Raw genomic sequence first — 23,220 nt, 5'->3', positions numbered from 1 at the left:
AACATTGGCACAAGCTACACAAGCCAGCACTTGCGTCTACTTTTTTCTGTGCTGCTTTGAAATAGATGTAATACAAACGTGCGGTCTTTCACGTGTTCCTCCCATTGACTACAATGAATTGGGACTGTGGTCTGGGCTAGCTGGTTCATTGCTATTAACAAAACACGGGGTGATAGAATGTGGACAAAATAGAATGCACAGGGCAGTGTCAGTCATCTTGCATGTTCTTCATTGTGGGCGTTCCTTTGTGCTGTTCTTCGTTAACAGTATTGGCTGAAAGTTCGTTACCACTATGGCATGCACAGTGAAGCTCAAGATGTGTGTCGGTACTAAGCAATGCGAGGGGTATGGTTTGCAACTCGGCTGGGCCACCTACTGCTGTCTGGAGGAAAGAGGTAACAAGTGGAATCCTTTAGCAGTCGAATAAACTGTAATGCACCATTACGTACCCGCTTTAATGGGAGAGGCCTTCGCCCTGCAGTGGGTATACTCTGCCTAATGATGATGATGACCCAAGCGCAGCCTTGTATGGCTAGGGGAAGGAAGGCCACACAGCTCTCAACATCCTGGTGGCTGGAAGAGAACTTCATTGTGTCCCGTGGCTGCCGCCTGTGACCATCGCTATGTTTGGTTGGATATTAATGGTAATTACTCCTACCTTTGCCATTCACTGTTTGAATTCCCCTTACAGGCTGGATTCCACTCCAGTGGCCGACAAGATTGTATTCACGACCCCCTTTTGTTTCTCAATTAGTGCGGAATAAGGAGGCCTCAATGGTGACGTAAATAGCGACGTACCACTGTTCTCCACTTTTATTTTACAACAGTGTTCCGCAGGCATGGGAGGCTTACTTGTAACAGCCTTGCAGGTGGGACGCAAACACCAGTGCTACACCATTCACCATACCGTGACGCGCTGTCACAGTTCCATTCAGTTGTACCAAGTCTGCGCTCCCTATACAACCAAGAAGAATGAAACACTGTGATCTCAAACACTAAAGAGGGTCCAGTCGAAAGGTAAATGCCGAAATTTATCACATGGCTCTGGCACACACAGCCCAGCAACAACAGCAAAGGAAAAAAAAAGAAAAGTGGTGCATACAAAAACAAGCCCCATGACCACAAATAAACATAGAGCCGCCACCCATCTGTTTTTGCTCCTGCCACTTTGGGTTTCAAGAGGAATGCGAACTTGTCACAACAGTAGTTACACCACCCATCTGCGATCCTGTGCCTGTGCCAAAACGCTGCAAGTTTCAGGTGCTTGGAAATGATGTGTGGTGATTAGAACTGACTAGCTGCAAAGTGAAGCGCTCTGCGTTAATAAGGGAGCATCATGTTGACGTCACCTCTAGCATGAAATTTGTCTAGCTTTCCAGGAAGTAATGACGTCAGTTTCCTTAACTGTGTTCACCAGTATCGGCGGCCTTGTAACTTTCAGCTCCTTCTCTCACGTTGACCTGTACCCTCACTGTCACACCTTCTATAGAAGAAAGAAAGAAAAATGGCACCCTCCGGCTCTTACACACTACTCAGCGCATTTCCATTACTGTGTACACAATTGCCTGTTGGTGATTGCTAGCCCACAACATTGCTGTACACCTTGCCTTATGTGGTTGCTAGGCGATGGCATTTCTGCCTTCTTTCGGTCTTCACATGAATTGCATTTCTGTACACCATAAAGGAAGGAAAGCTTAGGAGAGGCCTTAGATATTTGAGCTGCTTAACAAAAAATGTGGCGGAAGTCTCATGCTTTCGCAGGACTACTGGGATTCCTTATACATCGTCTACATTGACTACGTCGTTTACAGAGATGGCCGGGTAGAGTTGTGAATGCGTATTTTTAATCCAATAGCTTTAAAGGACTCGTTCGGCAAAAATCCGGTAATGGCCGCTGGCGAAATAAGCGACAAATCGCGAGCATGGTGCTGGTAGCTGGCATGGCCGCGCACTGACTGGACGTAGGATTATCCTGACATTATGTTTAGCAGGAGCTGCCAACTCGGGTCTCTCCTTTCATGTTGGAGGGTGATATCAGAATCAGCCTGCCAGGACTGTTGGTCCGGCTTGATTAAAGTGGGGCTTTATATGTGCGCTAGTAGCCTACACTATTGTCATACCCTTAAAGGCAGAGCTTAAAGGTATACTGAATAAAAAAAATTGGCACCGAGACTTCCAGCGCAGATGATAGCTATCACATTAGGAGTGACCAAAACAATCCACTTTATGAACAGAAATGAGTGGAAAGTAAGCATTTTATTGAATATTTCTCAAATCGCCGTACCTAGCGGGCTCCTGTGAAAGCTCTGACAAATCCGGATATCACGTCGCAACTACCCCCATCGCGGCCAGTTGCACCTGTTCATTTTTTCCTTTCCTCCGTTGCACTCACAAAGCGTAGGGACGGACATGCTCTTTTTTTTTTTTGCTGCTCGTGTTCCTGCGCACAGTTCGTTCCCTCCCAGCGCACAAAAGCGGTGCTAGCGGCGCATGCACAAACATGTTGGAATGCCAGAGATGCATCATGAATTGGGCAACAGGAAGCCCTCGCATTCGGTCTCAAAAAATGTGATGTGATGGCCTCTCCTTGGTTCTTTCTTTACTTCATGCTGACACTACTGCCTATTTAGGTCGCTAGCCCACGGTATGTTAAAGGCCTTGGCTTCCGATAAATTATGTTACAGAAGAGCAAGACTGCCAGAAGCGGTTCAAATTTTCACACACATGCATCAATACACTAAAAGAACATAGCGACCTGCCTCGCTGTTGAATCTACTGTGAAGACTGACTCGTGGTTTGGTTCTGTTCATAAGATTTAACATCCCAAACTGACTTAGACTATGAGAGATGCCGTAGTGGAGAGCTACGGAATAATTTCAACTACCTGGGGATTTTTAACGTGCACTGACATCGCACAGCACATGGACGCCTCTTCGTATCGCCTCCATCGAAGTGACACTTTCTACAGTTAGGAAGCAAGCCATTTACCCCCAACAGCCGCGTGAACAAGGCACTGAAAGCATAAGACAATATTCTACATAGGCTGCGAATGACATTTTCTGTTCAAACTATCTGAACCACGTAAATATTTGAAATTGATGAAATATAGTGCTCATGCCAACTTGAGGCAGAACACCGCGGAGCTTCCAAGTGGTGCTCAGTAATTAATTGTGCCAACATGAAACTCTCGTTGCTTCTGCTACTTCTTCCCTCACTGAATCTAACGTCAATATGCAGCAAAGGTGCACTTGCTAACGATAACCCTTGCACAGAAGCGATGCATCCATCGCCATGCAAAGTACTGTGCCAAAAAGTAAACAGCCAAAGTACTGCGGCCACAGCACACCCGTGGACTGCAAAACAATGTGCAGAGCCACATCAGGGAAGAAAGTGAAAGAAAAGAATGAAAAAAAAAAAAAAAGGCCACGCTCCTACCGTTGCCTGTGTGATGGCCTTGCACAGGCTACATTCATGTTTCCAAAATCTGTAAGCTCTAGAAAAGGCATCGCTTAGGCCTTGAGCCAAGCAATGCTAACATTTTAACGAAATGGTCAATAAATGCCTTCGTATCTAATGCATTAGTTGTACTATTCAAAATTACGCACTATGGATACTATAAACTTCCTGCTAAGAAAGTAAAAAAGGGTGCACTTTCGACAGGACACAGGGAGTAAAATAACACACAGCACTTCTGTGCGTTGTCTTGTTCCCTGTGTCCTGTTGAAAGTGCGCTTTTTTTAGTGATAACAGCTCCATCCGTTTCATGAAGGTCCTTCCTGTATGAAAAACTCTTATATGAAATACCGGTTATAATTTACGCTGGATATTACAGTAGGGCATACACTTCTGTGTAGTTTTAGTTTAATCTGATTTGCAAATACCATGTGAATTTTGAAATAAGCAAGATGAATTGCTTGCCATTTTTTAATTTTCCATTTTCTTCACTAATCAGATATGCAATATGCGAAGGCATTTTTTTTCCATTGTATTCGAATGTTTCAATATTTGCACCCCCTACTTTGGATTCTTGGAACTAGAGGATAGATGAATGGTTATCTTGCACAATGGAAACAGCACAGCTTCAAGCTGCTTCTTCCGAGCACCAAAGTTCATGGGGGAAATTGATACCAGGATAAATTGACGATTCTCATAAAAAGTACAATATTAGGTACAAAAATGACGCCGTACATCAAAAATCATCAACAGACTTTTTCGCATGCATATTCAGTCCCAACTGAGTCCCAACTGTCTACAGCACTGTCATGAAGCACACAAAATGTTTGTCTATGCATTTTGCTGCTATATACTGTACAGACAAAATACTACTACACAAGTGCAGCATAAAAAAGGCTAAATACGAGTCAGACCGCGAGCTATCACAAGACAACCTCACCGAGAAGCTCTATGTACACATGCGTGGCATGTACAATACAATTCCAAAGCCTGTTATAAAGGCTACCAAAAATGCATCACTGCAAATTCATGAACAGAAAAAAGTAACAATAATTACACTGAAGTGGCTGCTTGTAAGGAAAAGCCTTGCGCAATTCACTAATTCTCACCAGTGGAGAGAGGCTCACAGGTGCATAGATAAGTTCAAGGAACACAGTTGTCTGTGGAAGCTATGCACACACTTCCTTTGTGTGTGCTATGCACATCTATGCCATCCATGAGCCCTCGACTGACTGCATGGAGTCCACGCACCCAATAACCTACATGGCAACACTGTGTTCGACCAAGTACACGAGTAGACGTCTTTACAGACAAGCTACTTTTTAACCGGCCCATATAAATGGTTTCTCTCTGCGCTGCCCAAGTGTCATACACTAGGGACATACTCCTTGTGGAGCTGCAATTCAGCTTGGAAGCACAACGAACCAGTTTACACACTCCAGGGCTGACCACCCTCCTAGCTCGCAACAGCCCCGATGAATGGGGCATACCATGCGCAGTGATCGTGCTTTGCAAGCTTTGCTGGAGCTTGAGAGGCATGCCACAAACTAACTTTGCTGAGAGCGTTGAGTGTAGGACAAAAGTTGCTCCCTGTCACAATGCCATCAATGCAACATTTGCTTCAACCGCTCTCCAGGCAACCACTATAGGCAAGGCAAGATTGCCCCCAAAGGGCCCCTCGCGCAAAATCCCCTCCCGAGGATGCGCAGACGAACGTCCGCTGGGCAACTGTCGCAGTCTATGGAAGAGAGTCGGGGTGGTGTGGAGAGAGCATGACACACAATCAGTCTCCGCTCTCTCCAGCAGCTGTGGTGCCGGAGGGCCGCAGTCCATGCCTGAGGCGCAGCATCTCGCAGGCAGCCTCGTAGGAGGCAAAGTAGCACGAGGTGGTGGCCATGGCCTTGAGGGCACTGGGTAGGTAGCCCTTGAAGTAGCCCTGCATCCCCTCCTGCATGAGGATGCAGCGGACGCAGTGCACAAACCCCGTGTAGCGGCCAAATCGCACGCCCTGAGCTGTGAAGCCCTGCACCTAATGGGAGAAGTGGAGAGGGGGACACCATCAGCGACAAGATACCCATGTTGTACCTTTCCAAAGAATTCCAGGCAATTGACCAAAATCAGTGATCTAAGGTTAAAGAGCAAAGTTCCTGGAAAATTAATGACAGTTTTTGTAGTCCAGCTGCAACGGTGGTTGTATTAGTGTAATGGCAATACTTGCAGACAAATTGAGACAACAGAGAGGTGCATGGCTGTTTTGCTGGGCACATTCCAAGTATTCGGAGGAGGATAGAAATGAGAAAAAGTAGTGGCAAGTCAAAAGGACCCGTTACAATTTCCGCCATGTACGTTCGCTTTCAAAGTCTGACGCACCTTGTAAGACATCCTTGTAAGTTGTGTCTATGCAAAATTCAAGTAGGCGCGTGTTCCACAAGCGTGAGTTGTGCGGTGGCTTTTCCCACGCCTACCCACAGCCCAGAATGAAGTGATTGGCCTTCTGTGCACAAACTTCGAGTGCGTCAGCAATAAACTGTGCACTGCTATAAACCACGTGATAAGCATTATGACTTTTGGCTGTATACGCCGGTTGGCACTAGCCACCAGGTAGGAGCACTGAACTAAGAAATTACTCCTCGCTATATTTATGCAAATATAAGGCACATGTGCAACTTTTTGCGACATACCAAAGTTCTGCCTGTATGCAATGACAGCTGAGTGGGGGCCGTTCAATTGGCTAAAGCTAACCTTGCAACTCATGGGGGTTAATTTACACTCCATGTATGCGAACTTTCACAAGACACAGCTTCATCCTAAGTGCTTGCCTAGTCTTTCTTTAATCAAATAAGGCCGCCATACTACATGAATCCAGAAGTGGACCATTCATGTTTCCGGCTTCCTCGTTGCTTAGCGATGTGTTTAGGTGCAACATGCCTTAGCAGGCTCACTGGCCTGGCCATCAGCTTAATGAGATTCAACGCGCCTCTTCTGCGAGGTAGAACTTGATGAAAATAGTTAACGACTAACGTCGCAATTCCTCCGTTTGCTTGCAAGTAAAGAAGAGCTAGCATAATTCTTACGGATCGATCACACCATGTGAGATGCGTGTTGTGCTGGCTACGGCTGGGCGCTCAAGCCACAGTACATGTATTGCAAACAGTGGAAATGCTAGCGATAGCTTGCTTGAATTTCGAAGCGATCGACGTGATAGATTAATAAACTCTTTACTAAAAGATGGAGGCAAGGTTTTCTATTCTGTCGCCTACATACTTTCCACTTGCATACGCAACCAGCGAGAGTGACAGCAGTGCTTTCTGCACGCAACCGGGAGTGAACCCATAATCTATCGCATTATGTGAAAGATGTGACAGACTTTAACCAAGCCATATGAACATGCCTGTGTGGCATACGAATAACTCGGGATCCAAGGGTTCAGGTCTCATCCCGGAAGAATTGCCATGCCGACAGCACTTTCCAATTTGACAGTGTCATTTAGCATCCTGATGGCACACGGACAGGTGACCAATCTGTGTCACCTGCTAATACCGCTTGCAAGAGGCGTGCTCGGCTGACAAACACAGGTCAAATGCACCAGTGGGAGTCTTGGTGCTAATAAATGTAAGCAAAGCTTTAAACTGGAGTCTTGTAACTTGAAACAGTTCAGTACAAGACACAAGTGCTCATGGCTTGCGCTGTCCCTTTGTATTTTCTTAGTGCACCTCTTAAGATGACAGCACTAATGCACAAAAAGATGTGCAGCAGAGGTGTTGGGTTCAAAGGTGGCATGTGCAAATACTTACCATGCACAATACCGATACCTTACACCTTATTTAACGAGCTGGTTCTGTTACCAAGCCTTCACAGTTCCTGACAGCATTTGTTTGGATATGCGCCCATCGCAGCGGCTTGCAGTTCGGGAAAACTGATAGGCGAAGGCTATGTGGGCTATGTCTAATCGTGACCACTGCGTTTCGGGTGGCCTTTCGCAATCGACGCTTTGTCTTCCGGAGAATGCGAGGGGGTGTGGAAGGGATGGTTCCATTAGTGTTGCTGCTCAGGTTGCCGTTCTTCTGTCTATATCGCAAGCCATCCTGCTTCAATTAGCCAAGGCCCTGCCTCGTCATTAATGGACTGCTCATGTCATTCTGCCAACAAGAAGGCATCCACCTTATAATGCTTCATGACACTGTTCAGTATGAATGCTCTTTTTCATGCCAGCATTGGGCCAAACTCTCATGCTGTAACTATGCACTGACAGCAATTCTTATCAAATCACTGTAAGCAAAGTATTAACCTACAAAACAGAGTTTATTGCTATTACAATAGAACCCCCTAAGTAAACTCTGGTATATACTCTCGGACAACTTTTTGTGTCATGGACAACTTTTTTTGTCAGCTTTCGTCATGGCGTTATTAAACCGTGCCATTCTGGCATATCTGGCTTCTGTTTCAATTTCCATTCTGCTGTTACTTGAAATAATTACTTGCGTGCCATCAAAGACGCAGAAATGTCTTCCTTTAAACTAGCTAAAGCATAAGTGAATGCAAATTAGTGGTTAGTGAATATCATGCGCTACGTATGCCACTGAAACAAAAGCATTGCAAAAGCGTGCAGAAACTGGCGGGTAGACACAGCTGAAGCAGCCGACGAATGTTTGAGAAAGGTGCAGCCATCCTGCTTGCTCGGTGTAGTGTACTTACTCGAAAATGCGCTACACTAACTTTGTACCAGCCTATATTGTAGTACAATCTTGATATAACAACAACATAGGCATTTTTGTGATGATATTATATTCCAGAGCACAATCCCCGAAATTTACGAAGGGACTATATTCTGCTGTGCAGCGGGCTGATGCATTTCGGGTGTGTAGCATTGGCTGCATAGCTAGACAAAGTTGTCCTGGAGTATAGTAAAGTAAAACTGAAGTCTCAGTCCATAGATCACTATGCATATAGCGAAGTGCTTCTGACAGCGGCAACGACTTCCGACGAAATGACATTACTGCACGTGCACTACCTAGAATCATGAGGCAAGTTTTTTTTTTTTTTAAGTGGCTTTCCCACTAGGCTTATCAGCTGTGAGGAGAAGCTAACCTTATGTAGGCCTTGGAGCCGTGATGGAAAGCATATGGCTCAGAGGGAAAAAACAAAAGAGATGGGTATGAACGTGGAAATAGTGAAGTGGTCCACGCAGAAAGTAAAAGACCAAAAGTGCAGCGAGAAGTCGGGAAGGAGAAGAAACAGCCGACATTCTCAGCACTGTGCAGCAGGAAGCATGAGGCAGAGGTGGCAAGATGCGGAGGCACGGCATGTGTTGTTTTGCAGCGCTTGACTGCCGTGGGCATTTCTCATTTATTGCCTCTAAAAAGGCAGAAACAGCAGATGATGTGTTCATGCAAGGCTAACCATATGAAATTGAGTCCAGTTGTGTTTGCAGAACAAGAGGTGCTTAAGAGGTACTTCTGCAAGATATAAACAAAAAATCGTATAAATGAAAAAAAGAATAGACTGTGAGAGAGAGATTAAAGGTATTTTAGTTTTTATGTGTATAGTAAGTAGTAGCCACTTAATTAGCAGACAGCATTTTCAGGACTATGTCATCACCAACAACTGATATGATAAAAAGCATGATATTGTTAAGATTTTACCAGTCCCAGGGACTTTACTATAAAGGGTTCTACTACTAAACAACTCCCGTTTCCTTATTTAATGCCAGGTAGGCCTTGCAAGTAAAATAAAATTACACTGACGACGGGCAAAAACAGTGTTTCCAATATCTCTGTTTATTTTCACAGTTGTTTGGTGGAAAAATGAAATGTTTATCTTTATTTCCTGCCATCTGTCCCAATATTCTGGAGCCAGGTAGGCCTTGCAAGTAAAATAAAGTTGCACTGATGACGGGTGAAAACAAAGTGTTTCCAATATCTCTGTTTATTTTCACAGTTGGTTTGTAGAAAAATGAAATGTTTATCTTTATTTCCTGCTATTTGTCCCAATATTATGAAGTTTTAAAATCCCCTACCACCCCCCCCAAAAAAAAGTTATTTCCATCATCATCATCATCAGCCTGACTATACCCACTGCAGGGCAAAGGCCTCTTTCATATCTCTCTAATTAACCGAGTCCTATGCCAAACCCCTGCAAACTTTGTAACCTCATTGACCCACCTAACTTTCTGCTGCCCCTGCTACGCTTTCCTTCGCTTGGAATCCAGTCTGTCACCCTTAGAGATCATTGGTTATCCTCACTATGTAATACAGTGAAACCTCGTTATAACCAACAGTAAAATAATGAGAAAATAGTTCGCTATATCTATAATTCGTAATATAAATTTTGTAGAAAATACATATAAGAGCAGCAAAATTGAATCACAGAAGAAACAGCAACTCGGAGGGTGCTTACTTGAGTTGCGCCCATTTATTTACGCGCAAAGAACTGCGGTATCGTGGCCTGCTTTTTTATGTTGATCGCATTCAGTATAACACTCTGTTCCACAGTTTTTAAACACTGAACAAAAGCAAACCCACTGCCCTCAATAGCACTGCAGTGGCGGAGCAGTGAATCCAATGCAGCAAGCGCTTCTTGTGAAGTCGGAATGCTCTCATCGTCTGCAGGGTCAGCCTGAGCTTCGACTGCGGGATTCCAAAGACTTCCGCAGCGATTTCAGCGTCCGTCAGCACAGCCGTAGTCACTGCGATGTCGTCGCCACCTACGAAGTCTTCTACAGTCATTGCTGCGGGCATGTCACCAATAAGACATGAAAAATCGTTCCAGGCCTCATTGAGCTCGCGGAGCTCTGCTTTGTCGGGATTGTCACCATCGTCACTTGATTTACGGGCCTCTGCTGGAACAAAACCTGCGTGCTGAAACCAGTTGGCAATCGTTTCACCTTTCATGCTGCCCCATGCCGCTTTAAGCGTTTGGATTGCCCCAAGCAAGTCGATCTTCAAGTCCTGCTTCATACGAAGCTTCATGAGAAGAGTGTCAGTCTCCTCTTGTGAACTGCCTTGGAGGCCGATTTTATCTCGAGCTGGGTCTTTAACTTCAGTGCTGCTCTTTTTTTCACGTTCACCACCATTACAGCACTACGCACACGCGCGCACCACACTCAACACGACCACTGACGCAGCCTCCACAAAACGCTACGACAGCCACGCCGCTGCTAACATTAAAACGCAAAAGACTCAAAAGGGCAAAAGCAACATTCGATCGCTCCAGTGCTGCCGCTGCTGAAGCAACACTGTCAGCGATTGTGAGATGCGAGGGGTTTCTTTGGCTGTCAACTCTCAATGTCGACGTGGCATCTGTGACGCTGTCAGTGCATGCGAGGTAGTCCTGAACGTTTGCTGAGCTGCACAACACGCTTGTAGTGCAACGAAGCCTGCCTTGCTATGGGAAGTTAAAAATACATGTCTTTGACAAAAGTATTTCTGAAGAGTTCGATATATTCAATAATTCGTTATATGCATGTTCGTTATATTGAGGTTTGGCTGTACATGCCCTGCCCATGCCCATTTCCTTAAAGTTTTTGGTTTCTAGTAAAATGTTATTAAGACCCACTACCTATCTCCTAATTTTACACCTACCATTTTCCATTCCATAGCTCTCTGTGTTGTCCTCAGCTTAAGTAGATCCCTTTTCGTTAGCCTCCACACTTCTGCCCGACATGTGAATAACAGTAATGTTCTGCACCCAAAGATTTGATATTTTCTCGCCACTAGTGTTATTTTTTTTCTGACCAATATTTTGAAGATTTAATTCGTAATTCAACATGACAGTATTCTAAAGATATTAGAAAATTTATTTATTCCACCTGACCTCAGCTTCTCTTGTTCAAATTTGTTTTGCACGGAAATTTCACTATTTACCAGCTTTAATTTCACAATGCTACTGTCACAAGCCTACTCAACAGCAGTAGGTAGTGCAAGTGACCATGTGGGCAGCCACTACAACACTGACAGCAGATGCGGGCTGTGAATACATGTGTGTTACTTGTATTGAGCAGTTGGAAGGCAGAAATGTATACCGATGCTTGCCGTTTCTACTGGACAAAGGCAGCTTTACAATGTGGTAACCAACGAACAAATATTGCTGCTGATATCTAGATGCACAAAAGAATGTGCATTGGCCGCTGTTCCGCAATCTAATGAATGATGCATTTAGCAAAGGCCACTCGAAATGCACCCCCCCCCCCTTTTTCAATGACCCTGCAATCACACCCTTCAGCCAGCTCTCGGTGCGGCAAGGGTCTAGAGTGTGCAAGAATATGCCCAACACTTCAAAACGGGACACGACGATGTCGCAGAGAGGTTGTCGCATGTTGGCGAATGAGTTACACATTTTTAATGGTAAAGAGGTAACCTGCACAGGAAACAGAGCTCCTATAACGTGGAAAACCGCGAAAGACAAAAGTCACATATTTCTACCACAGGCTGCTTCCACAATTACACAAAAGGAGTGAGAGACACATTCTTTGTTTATTTATACTGCACGACATAAACTGGCCTAAGGCAAAATGCGGTGCATATATGAGAATGAGGAACAAAGCAGAATGTCATGAAGAAGATGGAGGATGTAGCAGTGTTACTCAAAACTAGTACAACAACTAACAAAACAAAATGGGAAGAACCACAAATATGAATGGATTAGGAACATTCTTTGATTCTTTGCTAAAAGGTACACAGAATGAAAGATCAGGTGCATGTATCAGGGCAACTTTTCTAGCTCTACCCGCTACTGTGCCTTTACCACATAAGGGGGAAAAAATAAAGACTGATCAAAGCAGACTGGCAGCACTAAAAGACATCAGAAACATCATGAGTCTGAACTGAAATGGCAGGAAAAATTATTGAAACTTAAAATATCCCGCCACTGAAGGGATTTGCTCCAGCCAGACACTTGTCCACAGAGTCAAAAAAGACTCCAGCCATATGATTTGACCAAGCACGCAAACCTGACCAGAGGTGTCTATGAAGCAAATTTCTAGTGAGTAGTATATTCAGATCAGAGAATACATACAAGCCAGCATAACAAGCACCATGCTCCCAATCACATCTCTCTTTGAGCCAAGAACGCTGCTTTGAATGAAGGCAGTGCTCAAAGAGAAACTGAAGAAAACATCTCCGTCAATCACTGGAAGCTAGAGTTTGTCTTCAGAGGTGTGATCTAAAAACTTTTAATCAGATCAGAGGAAGGTATCTAGTGAAGATATTGGTAGGTGCTGGCAAAAGTGCCTGCTATAATAGGCCTGAGTGTAGGTGGCGACACAGCAATGTGCTAGGGTTTCTTGCCGTTATGAGGTAAATAAAGAGAGGAGGATTGCACTGGCCTGTATACAATTGCGTTGGGAAGCACCTGTGGGATGAAGGGGGGCAAAGGAAGGGAGTGCACCCACCTGCAATCTCTTCTTGATGAGATCTAGAGGGTAGACAAGTGTCTTGGACACAAAGCCGGACAGGGCCCCACAAGCCACACTCTGGCTTATCCCTGCCCAGGAGAAGGAGAAGAAAATGGGGAAAGTTAACCTCCAAAAGCAGCATGCTCCAAGGCAGGAAAAGGAGCAAGAAGTGTAGCAGTCAAGATTTATGTTATAACTAGGATTTACAGATGCCCCAACATTGACACATGGGCTACATTCAAGGGACCCCATAGTGGAGGCCTCCAGATTAAATCAGACCAATTGGGGGTTCCTTAACGTGCCCAGTCACACGTGAATTTTTGCATTGTGCCTTCATCGTATTATACGACCACTCCCGCTGAGATCTGATCCCGTCGATTAGCAGCCCAATGCCAAAGCCAATGCCCGACTATTGTGCCGGAGTGCCTGGGTTTGATTCCGATCACCAGCGGCTGCGTTCGATGAAGGCAAAACTGGAGAGGCGTCCGTGTGCTATGCGATGTCAGTGTACGTTAAAGGTCCCCAAGTTGTTGAAATTACTCCTTAGCCCTTCACAATGGTTCCTCTTCCTCTCTTTCCACTTTCACTCCCAACTTCCTCCCTTCATTTATGGCGCAATTTAGGTGTCCAGAGAACAAGTGTGACAGATACTGTGCATTTTCTTTCCTGTGAACCAATCATTATTATTATTATTATTTGGCTAGAAATGTCAGCAACAGGGTCAGCGGTAGTGGTTTTGCCTCTCATCTCTCAGACCGACCAACCACTTTTCACATAGTTGACCGGCATCTGGCACTTACGACTGGCCATTTACATTGCTACATTTATGACTGATGGCACTATAAGAGTAGATACACGGTGCAAAATTAACAGGACGGAACAAAGAAATAAACACAGACAAGGCGCTACTGCAACAGTTGCGGTAGTGCCTTGTCCATGTTTATTTCTTTGTTCCGTCCTGTTGATTGTGCGCCGTGTATCTACTCTTATAATGCCATCCGCTCATCGACTGGCAATGCTCACTAAGGGCAGTGAATCTGTTAATAAGGATTTTCTGACGTATATACAATGCTTACGGATGGCTTTCCGTTGAAAGTGGCTTCTTACTGTCACAAATATTGTCACTGTCTTCACAGTGCAGTGGAAAAAAATGCAGGAGCTCAACCTTTAAGGGTATGACAAGACAGCGTTAATGGCTCTTGTCTGCCAGCTCCCCTGCAGATCATTGTTCAAATACTTACACATTGCTACCCACATGATCACTCTACTATCTCAGGAGCTCCGCCTTTAAGGGCACGACAAGACAGCGTTAATGGCTCTTGTCTGCCAGCTCCCCTGCAGATCATTGTTCAAATACTTACACATTGCTACCCACATGATCACTCTACTATCTCACCTATTAGCATATTAGCATAACGACTAACAGAATTTCTTTTTGGGCTAGTTGGCAGCCGATCATTGCAAATTTAAAGGCACTGAACACCCGCCTTCCCCCCACACACACAAGCAAACTATTGGCCCATAACGTCCCAAACAGCCACTAGCAGTGCTGTAACCCTAAGGACTAGTGGCAATCACAGACAAGCAACGCCACCGGTGCTGCTGCTTTCTAAGTGGTACCTGTGACGTGGCTCTCAGGGTGCAGCAGCAGCTCCCAGAGGTGCACAAAGAAGTGGTAGAAGGCAAATTGGAACCCCGATAGGGGCCCAATCTGAAGCAGGGTGGGCAGCAGGCCACGGTAGAAGGCCCGCGGGCCCTCATGCCGCCACATGCAGCTCACCGCCTGACCCACCGACTGGTACGTCTGCACAAACACCGCATGCCTGTATCCTCAGTGAAGAGTGGTAGTACTGTGCACCCAGCTACGTGATCATACGTTAGGAAACTCGGCTCCATAAAGCAACTAATTTTAGTGCACACTTTTTGATTGCTTGTAGATTGTGGCGCCATCTATAAGAGGTCAATAAAAGCTATCCACTATCGTCATTGCCATCAACAATCTATAAGAGGCCAATAAAAGCTATCCTCTATCGTCATTGCCATCCACTATTGCCATCATTGCCTTCTGACAGTTGCTTCGCTTCTTTTTTCTTTTTCCTCTTAATTATCTTCATAGCTGTTATGTCTAAAGATTTTTGCTACTGAAACACTTCAACTGACTTTATTTTCTAAGTGGTTGTTCATTTATCAACAATGTGAAAGCTTGCAATTTAGACATAGTTTACTTTAATAAGCTTGGGTGCAGCCACCATCCATAGGCACCTGAATTTTGACTGATCAGTACCGCCGTTTTTAATACATGGGCCCTATGGAAAGTTTTGAAACTGGTAATACTAAAGAGATCTGGCTGGAGTTGGTTCACTGCCATTAAAAGTTGAACAAACAGTTGTCTACTGATTCCTTTTCAACAGCCAGCACATTATTATGTATGCCAGATGCAGACAATGGATGCCTCCAACTGGAAATGATTAAAATATTGAGCCATTACATTTGGCCAAGCGGAATCATGACAAAAATGCACTGAATGTGGCATACTGAAACACAGACAACTTGTTAAATTTGGTGGGAAATCATGTGTAATGGCACAGGCCATGCTGCACTATTCTATGGCCTGATACAACATGCACAGCTGAATGCACCAAGGCCAAATATGGCTTGTGATAAATGCTGCGCCTGACGGCTCCATGTTAACTTTGACCATCTAGCATATTCTTGGATAGGCACCTGAAGACAGCGTACAAAAATTACAGATAAAAAGAAGGAAGCGACAGGACAAGTGCCAACTTACACTTTATCAGCTCATCCTATTGCTTCCTTTCTTATTGTCCGCATTTGAAGTAATGCATGTGTTCAGGGCTTAAAGTCATGGAGGTCTCGGGGGGGGGGGGGGGTCCCAGACCCCCCGCCAGTATTTAAGAGGGGCCTGAGCCCCCCCCCACTTGAAGGTATATGGACTGCATGAATACGAAGCAGGCTGCCATATTTGTTAGAACATTGGTTGTTAGAACATTTCTTTGTTCTTTCGGCAATTTGCTAGTGAGCTTGAAGAACCGCTAACACCGCCGAGGTAACGCAGTGGTTACGGCGCTCGACTATTGTTCCCAAAGATGCGGAATCGAATTCCGGTCTCGGCGGAAACTTTTGAATGGAGGCAAAAAGCAAGGCACCTGTGTGCTGTAATATGTCAGTGCACGTTAAAGAACCCCAGGTGGTTGAAATTTCCGGAGCACTCCACTATGGCATCTCTCATAGCCTGAGTCACTTTGGGACGTTAAACCCCACAAACCAAACCAAGAACCGTTAACATATCTTCTATAGCCGACGACGGACGAAAATAATTTCTCACATTTGTATAAAACGATGTTCGAAGGAAGCCGCTAGTCACTATCTCTCTCTCCATCTATTTCCCTTTCCACCTGTGCTAGAATCAATACAGCCCCCCCCCCCCCTACCTCCGATGGAGCCAGACTTTAAGCACTGCACGAGCCAGAGTGGTGAGTCACAGGAACTGGTGCTGTGTTGTAGGATGCACGAATTTCACAACAATAGCAGTGGGTGTGATGTACCGTAAATTTCCGAGTGACAGAGGGACCTTTGTGACTGGTGGGCAAAAGAGCTGCGCGCCGCACCAACTGGTCTCCAAGCAACAAGTCCCACAAGTGCTAGTGCCACAATGTTATGAGCATAGCGTGTACCTTTGAACTCGCTAAGGTTGCTTTCAATAGGTGCGTGTAAGCAAGTTCCGTACCAACGCTGTTTGCACATAACTGCCCATTGAAGTTGTGAGCCGAATAAGGTACAGCCATCAGGAACAGACAGGCTACTAAGGTCGCCTAAAATCTCGAATACATTTTCACTTCAGTGAGTACTGGCCATATGACAACATCGTTCCTGCGTGGGCTTTGTGACTGAATTTTATTTTGTTTTGCTTGTTGCCTCGTGCACAACATGTATGCACATCATCGCTTCAGCTGGCCGACGGAGGTCCATTTCAGGGCTTTTCTTGAACATTTGAATATAGAATACATTGATGCCTTTTCCACTGCCGTGAGGAAATAAAATGAACAAATAATTTAATTTATACCAAGCATATTTTGCTGCAGTTCATGTACATCAGTGTAGGACTGGGTCATATTTGTAAAATTTCTACAATCTAGCTCATCAAATATGACAACTCTGGGATTCACATCTATAATCTTCTTAGAGTGAAAAGCACTAACAAAAGATCTGTTTGAGTAGAGCAGATTCAAACCCATGCATCTGTCAAATACGAAACCTCGTAGCTATCGCCGACGCCGATCACGGCGCATATTTTAAGCCACTGTTTTGTGCTGTGCATTGCATGTCCTCATCTTCATCAACTGCTGAAAAACAAAAAAACAACAAAACTAAACCATGACCCAACAAGGCTAAGCATATGCTTTAACACAACAACTCAGTTTAATGTTAAAACCCAGATGACCTCTTTTTCTTCTGCATTTCAGCTAGAGTATCACTTGCCTCTGTCTTCCTCCCTTCTCTTTTCGACAGCTATCTGTCAGCATTAATGACTGTGTCACAAGTAGGAAGTGCCCACCTCGACAACCGACCCCCTCTGCCAACAAGGACCCACCTTGGGTTCCATCTGTGCCACCAGGCGGGTGCGGATCACGTCAAACGGGTGCGCCACGGCTGTACTCAGGCAGCCCGATGCAAAGCCACACATGAAGTGGGCACTGTTCTGCCACTGTTGCCAGCGCTGAGGCCCCAGGCCCGTCTCAAACCGCTGCGCCAGGTACTCCCACGACGAGAACTGCAAGCAGTCATGGCCGGCCAGCTGAGACATCACACAATACCCAAACTGGCACCAACTAGCACACAATGAGAAGGTCAAATGAAGATCACTAGTTTAAGCTGGCCTTGGCTTAAGAGGTCTCAGCACTCACTCCAGACTATGGTGCACCTTTGGCACTGGCTAACACTACACAGCTTTGAACGAGAATTCATTCCGGTCACAGCTTATTTACAAAACACTCCAGCAGCTGTACAGTAGACATTGCTACTCGCTGACAGCCCTGACATAACACCCTGAAGCAGTGATTCACCAACACTGGAGGTCACAGGCAAAGAGACCACAAAAGTTAAAATGGTGAGGATACTGAGTGACTATCAGTGCAGTCTCCATGACAGGCCTTACTCCCATGCTGCCTTCCTTTAACGAGGGCTAACCTGCATGGCTTCTCAATAGAAGACCTGTACAGTTTGCAAGAGGCATAAAAGCAAATGATAAATTAATGATAACCTGCCACGGTGGCTCAGTGGTCAAGATTGTTTGGCTGCTGATCTGGAGTACCCGGATTCGAATCCGACCATGGTGACCATGCGTCCGTGTGTTGTGCGATGTCAGTGCACGTTAAAGAATCCCAGGTGGTCGAAATTACTCCGTAGCCCTCCACTACAACGTCCCTTTTGCTTTCTCTCTTTCAATCACACATTTCTCCATTCACCTACAGCCCCGTTTAGGTGTCCACGGAGATGTCTGTTAGATAGTGCACCTTTTGTTTTCTATAAACTAATTTACAACTTAAATTTACAATTACTGATGGGTAGACAGCTCAAATGCTAACAAGACCGAGTCCAGCACATTGCAAACACTGCACAGATATGCTCTTCAGCATTCAAAATGCTGTGTTTGTTGAGAAGAAAATTATGCTACTATACCATTGTGAAGATTAATGTTTACTTTATCATAGACTTATGAGGTCAAAATTTTAATATGTGTCCATCAGGTGGGGCAGACATCTAAACAAGGCCATTCACCATTTAGAGAAAATACAAAGAAAGGTGGTCAGGTTTATATTTAGCGAAGAGACACAATCTGACTCGCCCACTAAGTTCATGGATGCAAGCAGATATCCCAACATCAGCATTGCAAAGATAATCACACCACATGCTGTACTTCCCACTGATCAGCAAGATAAATGTAGGAATACCTATTCATGTTAAACCATTAATAACAAGTAATCTCGCCACTATCAGCAAAATTGTATTCGATATATTTCGGCGAAAACTAATATACTGAGGTCTAGTTTTTTTTCGCACTACTGTGGACTGGAATTCGCTCCCAAGCTAAACCTTTAAAAGCCAATTAATTGGAAGATGCTCTGGAAGTGTACATGCCACAATGACATGAACATTGGTATAGTTTTTTGTGTCTAAGATGTCAGTGATTTCTGTGCTTAATTTAAATATATCTTCTCTCTTTCCATTTCTGTTTGCACCTAAATAAGACCTGCAATATTGAAAATAAATGATTTCTTTTTCAATATGTAATGTGTTTATTTACGAAACTGAAAATAATTCTTTTCTATACATTGTTATTTGATATAAGAAAAGAATAGATGTTAAATTACAGGTAAACATTTCTACGCACAGCACTCTGCTTTTGCCTGTTTCCCCCCGATATAGAAAGAGCTAAAGAAAGTCATGTCATAAAATGCACTAACAATTCACAGATAATACAGAGTGCATAAGGTAACTACAGATGACTTTAGAGTACTCTTAACTCTGACTGTTTTTGCCGTATGGGTACTGTGGCCGCATTTCGTCCCACAGCAATTTTTTTCAGAATATTTGACAGTCAAAAGGTTAAGTGACACGTCAGCAATACACTTAGTGATTAACTACATAAAACATAAGGGCCATTTGTTCAACCTACACCAGCTACACCAGTGCAGCAAAAATCCATTGTAGGTATAGAAGATTTTCTACACTGGTGTAGCTGGTGTAGGTTAAACAAATAGCCCTATACAGTTAAAACAAAAGAGTAGATTACTATAGGTGATATATGAATCAACCCCAAAGGCTTAAAAACTGATAGGCAGAGGCAGATACGTTGCACCTCTGTAGAGATAGGTTTGTGATGTTATACACTACTACAGTATAGTTTTAAAGAGAGCTATGGAATGAAAAATGGTAAGTGTAATGTTAGGAGACAGGAAGCATGCCGACTGGGTCAAAGTACAAATGTGAGTGAATGCCATTCTAGCAGCAATCAAGAAGAAGAAATGGGCATGGGCAGGACATGTAATGCAAGAGCAAGGTAACCATTGGTTTCTAAAGGTAGCAAACTGGATTCCAAGAAAAGGAAAGTGTAGCTGGGGGTGGCAGTAAGTTAGGCGGGCAGATAAAGTTCGGAAGTTTGCTGGGCTCGAATGAATACAGCTGGCACAGGGCCGGCTTATTTGGACGGATATGGGAGAGGCCTCGTCCTGCAGTAGGTGTAGTCAGGCTGGCGGTAGTGATGACACAACTAAACATAAAGCCACGACATGGTTAAAAGAAACCAACAGTGAGTAATGGCAGTCTGTGATGACATCACTCTTAAGTGCCAGAAGCCCCTAACAAACATAGTGAATCAAAAAAAAGGTTCAGCAGATTGCTTTCCTTAATGACTACTCTGATACTGTGCAAAACTATTTAGTCAACTCAATAGAGGCACCTAACTACTGTGAATGCCTGCTTCTTTATTTGTTCTCTACAGAGCTTGACGATTTCCTGTGACGTAAAGTATGTCCAATGTTCTGCATTATTGCTTCAGGATATAGTGTAGTCTGCCGTTGTTTAAAATAAATGCTGCTGCATCAACAGTAGCAATAACAGGAAGTGAATTAGGAACTTTCCCAGCTGTCTCTCCTCTTCCATTTTCAAACCCTCATACACAATCAATTTTTTTTTAAATTTAATATACAGTGTGCTAACAACAATGAACATGTTTCCAGTCCCACTAAACTATATATACCCATTTTGGAGTATATATTCAGGCACATGAGAATGATACTGTGGCAGATTGGGTGAGCGGGTGCCTGTTTTGAAAAGGTGACAGCGTAATAAAGACAAGGACTGAGATGAGATGTCAGCGTCGTCCTTGTCATGACTCATCTCATCCCAGTTCTTGAGTGCTGCCACCTTATCAAAAAGTGACAGTCCTGCGTACTTTACTTTGGCCACATACGGTAGCTTGCAGTAACAATCAAGCAATAGAAATGCATATTGGCCATAAAAATGGGAGCTGAAATGCAAAGTTTCCACATCCGAAGTCCTGAATGACAGTCAATGACGAGACCCGACATCGCGTCACGTACATCACCAAGTGCACGCGGTCGTCCTTTCCTTCGTTTGTTTACGCGCCGGTTTTGCAACGCAGCCCGTACACCCTTCCGCGCAGGAAGAACGCGAGGGAGGCTCGACCTTGGCCGGTCACAAGGCGCGCATACGGTTACCCCAGGGCACTCCCAGGCCGCGGGTCGCCGATCGTATTCTGCGCCCGGCGATGCCGGCTGACGACGTTCGTTCCAAACAAATACCAGATGAATACAATTTTTAGCCAGTGTAAATAGCTAAATAGGAGCCTAAACAGAAGTAAATAGCTCCTTGTCGATTACAGCGCAACCTCGACAACGTGGCTTCAAATTTCATGCGCTTCCGCAGAAATTGCAACGCAGCAGTAGAAAGAATCGGACGCACTCTGAAGTCAGCTGTCGGGAACCATGACGCTGCGACGCAAGCGGCGGCGCCGTTTGGGCAGCATGCATAAGGTTTGGCCTCACCTGAACTCCTCCGTAAACGACGGAGAGCAGCTGAGCGGGTACATGACCCTTCCAGAAGGCCCCGACTCCTTCCTCGCGCAAAATGCACAGGGTGCCGCGCCACACTCCCGTGTACTTCGCCGTCGGGTGGGAAGCCTTGATCGGGTCCAGCTGCAGCTGCAGTCACCGCCAACAAAACGGTCATTCAACGAAACCAAAGAACCACGTGCGCGGATGCGTTGAAATGCGCGGATCGGTTTGCGTGTTCTCGACGCAGCGAGTTATCGGGCGATAGCAATCTCGCGATCAGCCGACGCTGGCACACACATGCGGCAGGCAATGCACGTGAATACGCTCGCGCGCTCAATGAAACACACACGATACGCTACGTCGGTCTACAATGCTCGTAAAGAAATGCACAAGAAGTAGAGCTTAACAAGTCCTTTTTGGTAGCTTTTCAAGTTTTCTAGGGGGCCAGCTCAGAAACACGAAACTGAGCCAAGATGCTTGGAGATTTAGCACAACATGACAGGACTGCGGCAGGACGGGTAAGTTAAATACAAAAATGTTTCTGCAAACAACACCGAACATCGTGTTCATCGCCAGAATTACGAACGAACTGGCAGATCGCAGCACAGTAGGAAAAGGCAGCAGGCTCACCTGGAAGCGAATCTTTACGACATCGAAGGGCTGGCAAAGGAAGCGAGTGACGAATCCGCTGATCGCGCCGGCGAACATGTGGTCGACGCTCGCGAGGTCGTCCCTGGCGCCCGCGTGTCCGATCATCTAAACCGGGCATCGATGCGTCTTTGCTCCTCCAGCGACGCCCCAAATGGATTCTGCGGAAGGTCAACCCGGCGGGGACGCGCAGTTCGAGCACGCAGACGCCGCGCACACGCTGTCCGCCATGCTTGGCAACTTGCTGCGTTGTCATGACGACCGAGCCCTGGCGGTGACGCTTCGTTACAGCGCCGTGCACCTGTGGCGGCGGTGCCATGGCTAATATAAAGCCAGTGAGTATTATTATTTTAAAATGCTCAGAATGAATAAACAATAGCTAAACAGACGTAATATTTGCTATTATTAATAGAAACATGACAATGCCTCATGGATTTATGTGCCTCGCGTTTCGTCCCGTGCCCGTGGTGTAGTGGTTATCACATCCGCCTAACACGCGGAAGGTCCCAGGTTCGATCCCTGGCGGGCACAAGTTTTTTTTTTTTTTTTTTCTTCTTCATTGGCAGCGTTACAGTAGCGTGCACGGGCACTGGCCGCTTCTCGTGTGAGCCGCTACGACTCACACGAATCATCGGGTCGTGAACGCACTAGAGAGATTTAGCTTACCGTGATCCGCGATCCGCTACGGTGATCCGCCACAGCGCGTTCCACTGCGCCACGGCCGGTCTCGAGGGAGAGAGCGCTTCTCTTCTCTTACGGCCTCTCCAATGGGGTCTGTTTCAACCGCCCGCCGCGCCTCGGTGGGGTCGCCACCGCCCCACTGCTGCTAAAGCCCCTCAATAAACTAAAAGTAGCGCCATCTCCTCTCTCCTCCTCCGGCGACGCCGCTCCTCCTCTCGCATTTCGACCGTGGCTCCACCTACGGGGTGCGCGACTAGCGCGCGCTCTCCGGAGCAGGCGCCCTTCACAGCCGTCTCGATCAGCGCCGCGCGCGCGCCGATCGAGACGGCCGTGCGCCGGGTCTCACCAGAGCCTTGCATTTTGTTGCAATCTGTTCAGGTTAAAATATTACTCACTGCTGAAACATAATTACCGAATGTTGACAGGGATTTCCCGCCAAATAGTCTCAGC

The 23,220-nt window shown here is 45.5% G+C and overlaps 1 protein-coding gene and 1 non-coding gene across 2 annotated transcripts; one reads left to right on the top strand and one right to left on the bottom strand.

Annotated features, from left to right (window-relative positions):
• Nucleotides 1-822: 822 nt before the first annotated feature.
• LOC146188509 (mitochondrial thiamine pyrophosphate carrier-like) lies at nt 823-22,330 on the bottom strand. Its single transcript, XM_084603816.1, has 6 exons — nt 22,072-22,330; nt 21,433-21,588; nt 17,457-17,636; nt 14,465-14,648; nt 12,842-12,933; nt 823-5,482 (listed from the first exon to the last, which is right to left on the bottom strand). The coding sequence occupies exons 1-6, from the start codon at nt 22,195-22,197 to the stop codon at nt 5,237-5,239; spliced, it is 984 nt and encodes a 327-aa protein (XP_084459942.1). The 5' UTR covers nt 22,198-22,330; the 3' UTR covers nt 823-5,236.
• A 217-nt stretch (nt 22,331-22,547) lies between these two features.
• On the top strand, nt 22,548-22,620 carry TRNAV-AAC (transfer RNA valine (anticodon AAC)). The gene has a single exon. It is a non-coding gene; the product is annotated as a tRNA-Val (tRNA).
• The last annotated feature ends 600 nt before the right edge of the window (nt 22,621-23,220 follow it).

The sequence above is a fragment of the Amblyomma maculatum genome, chromosome 5, assembly GCF_055883805.1.
Source record: "Amblyomma maculatum isolate TAMU_Amacu chromosome 5, ASM5588380v1, whole genome shotgun sequence".
In the NCBI taxonomy this organism is placed as follows: domain Eukaryota; kingdom Metazoa; phylum Arthropoda; class Arachnida; order Ixodida; family Ixodidae; genus Amblyomma; species Amblyomma maculatum.
Note: the sequence above shows the minus strand (reverse complement) of the source record. Positions and strands in the feature narration are given on the sequence as shown.